At 33.3% G+C, this 2,332-nt stretch overlaps 1 protein-coding gene across 3 annotated transcripts in view; it reads right to left on the bottom strand.

The window, feature by feature from the left end:
* Positions 1-1,042: 1,042 nt before the first annotated feature.
* Positions 1,043-2,332, bottom strand: part of LOC106870936 (thrombospondin type-1 domain-containing protein 4) — a 130,006-nt gene continuing 128,716 nt past the window's right edge. For all 3 annotated transcript variants that reach the window (XM_014917177.2, XM_014917176.2, XM_014917178.2), the window contains 2 exons: positions 2,087-2,240; positions 1,043-1,811 (listed from right to left, as the gene is read on the bottom strand). In XM_014917177.2, the coding sequence (XP_014772663.1) occupies positions 1,672-1,811; positions 2,087-2,240 (294 nt within the window). In that variant the 3' untranslated portion in view covers positions 1,043-1,671. The remainder of the gene's footprint in view (positions 1,812-2,086; positions 2,241-2,332) is intronic.

Genomic DNA, 2,332 nt, shown 5'->3' with positions numbered 1-2,332 from the left:
TATATATATATATATATATATATATATATATATATATCATTCAAGTCTAGTTGTTGCCAATTGTTGCCTGACTTGATCCTGTGCCAGTGGCCCGTAAAATGTACCATTTAAGCACGGTCAATGCTAGTGCCACCTAACTGGGCATTGTACCAGTGGTACATAAATAGCGGAGTGGTTGGCGTTAGGAAGGGCTTCCAGCTGTAGAAATTTTGCCAGATTAGATTGGAGGCCAGTGCAGCCTTCTGGCTCGCCAGCCCTCACTCAAACTGTCCAACCCATGCCAGCATGGAAAGCAGACATTAAGCAATGATGAGGATGAGGATGATTGCAAAACAGCTAGACAAATCTGTGGATTTGCTTTGTGAGATTAAGTGACAATTACATAATTCACTCATCAAATGGACATGAATCATGTCTTACTGTATCTTGTATATTTGATAATATTATTTTACACTTTACAAACCTGGTATGAGTGCTCTTGATTTTATAAATGAAAATTATATCAATGTCTATACTTTATTGATCTAAATCTGATTACTTAACATGAAAAATGTTCTTTTAGTTTAATTATAAAATATTTATCCATATAATCACTACAAAAGTTCATTTCATTAAGGTAAATTAAAATTGTCTTTTTAATTTTGATTTCAGTGACTTAAACACTCTTGAAAAACTTATTTACACATCAATTAGTACATATTTTTGTTTATGATATTACAACTGTTTCCGTGTATCACCACTTCTCATTCTCAAGTGTATAAACATTTGTAAGGAACATCTTTCATCTTCTTTGCTACTTTGCTGATGAAGATGTTCAAGTGTATTGAACTGTCACAGACACAATTCATTTTGTGATGAAACATATCATGTGTGTGTGTGTGTGTTTGTTTTTATGTGTACACATACATGTACTTCAGGTAAAGTAGATGTGTGAAGTGATTAGTCAGATAAAGGATATAATTCCTCAAATTTTAAAACTTTTGGTGAATAACAAAAGGGTCAGATGAATGTTTGTGGAGACATGAAAGTTGAAAGTTAGCCATGATGTATAATCTGTATTTATTTATGTACATATACATTCCCATGCTAGTGCGGTAAAACAGATGTAAAACAAATAAAATTTACATACCCAAGCACACACACACACATGTAGACTGACACACCACATACATATGAGTATATACATATTCATATCTATATAGCGTATATATGTACACACACACACACACACACACACACACACACAAACACATGCATACACACACACATACATATATATATATTGTATGTACGTATCTGTTTGTGTGCAAAGTGTTAAAACCATATTCAACAGTTAAGACAACACAATACTAATTATTAATGTCATCAAAATAATCTGATGGACTCATGTAAATCTTGACTACACAGAAACTTAGTTATGAGTTGGTTTTCTTGTGGACATAAATTTGTGTTAAAGGTGAAGACACAGATAAATGCTGGCTAGAACACACAGCCAGGAGTCGTAAGGAAGAGGGATATCTAAACTGTAATGTTTGACATAGTTTCAATATAAAGTTTTATATATTGTATGTCATCGTTGTTGATTCAAGGGTTGATGACATCTATTTACTACTGAGTTTAATTGCTGAAGTAAACAAAGCATACAGAATAACAAGGAAGTTTGAAGAGTTGTTAAGAAGAATGATGGTGTTTGTTATGTACACGATGTTTGTAGCAAGTTTCACAACATTTCCTTTGGTAGTACTTGTAAGAACAGAGACGAGCCTGTACAACAAGGCGACACAACTTTATTTGATCCTGGCATGATGGATCTGAAAGAGTAGAAAACATTATTAATTCTGTGAAAAGTTGGAGCATCATTAAGTCATGTCTTATATCTTTGTAGAGTTAATCTTTCATCCAGTTTAACAACAACTCTACCCCGTAGAAAGCATTCAGGCCAGGTCTCCTATCTGGTGACCCTGTAAAGAGTCATTTGTGACTGAGTCATTAAAGATACATCTAATGATATATCTAATGTTTATGTATTTAAGAATGTGACAATAGATATTTATAATACTCTCTTAATTAGAGGTGAGTAATTTACCTGTGTTTAGTGGTTTCTGGTGGCAGGAATGAGAATCACAGCTCTGTCTTGTGATAGGTCGTTTATCAGGGTTGCACAATGTACTGTGTCTCAAGTGGCTGTCCATGCATTTCACTTCTCGTGTTTTAGAACCTGTACCACAACTAGCTGAGCACTGGAATGAAACACAGCAAAATCATTTGATAATGAGAAGTAATTAACGATTATATATATATATAATTATATATATATATGATTATATATATA

This window comes from Octopus bimaculoides, chromosome 12 (genome assembly GCF_001194135.2).
Source record: "Octopus bimaculoides isolate UCB-OBI-ISO-001 chromosome 12, ASM119413v2, whole genome shotgun sequence".
In the NCBI taxonomy this organism is placed as follows: domain Eukaryota; kingdom Metazoa; phylum Mollusca; class Cephalopoda; order Octopoda; family Octopodidae; genus Octopus; species Octopus bimaculoides.
This window is presented reverse-complemented; position numbering and strand designations above follow the sequence as displayed.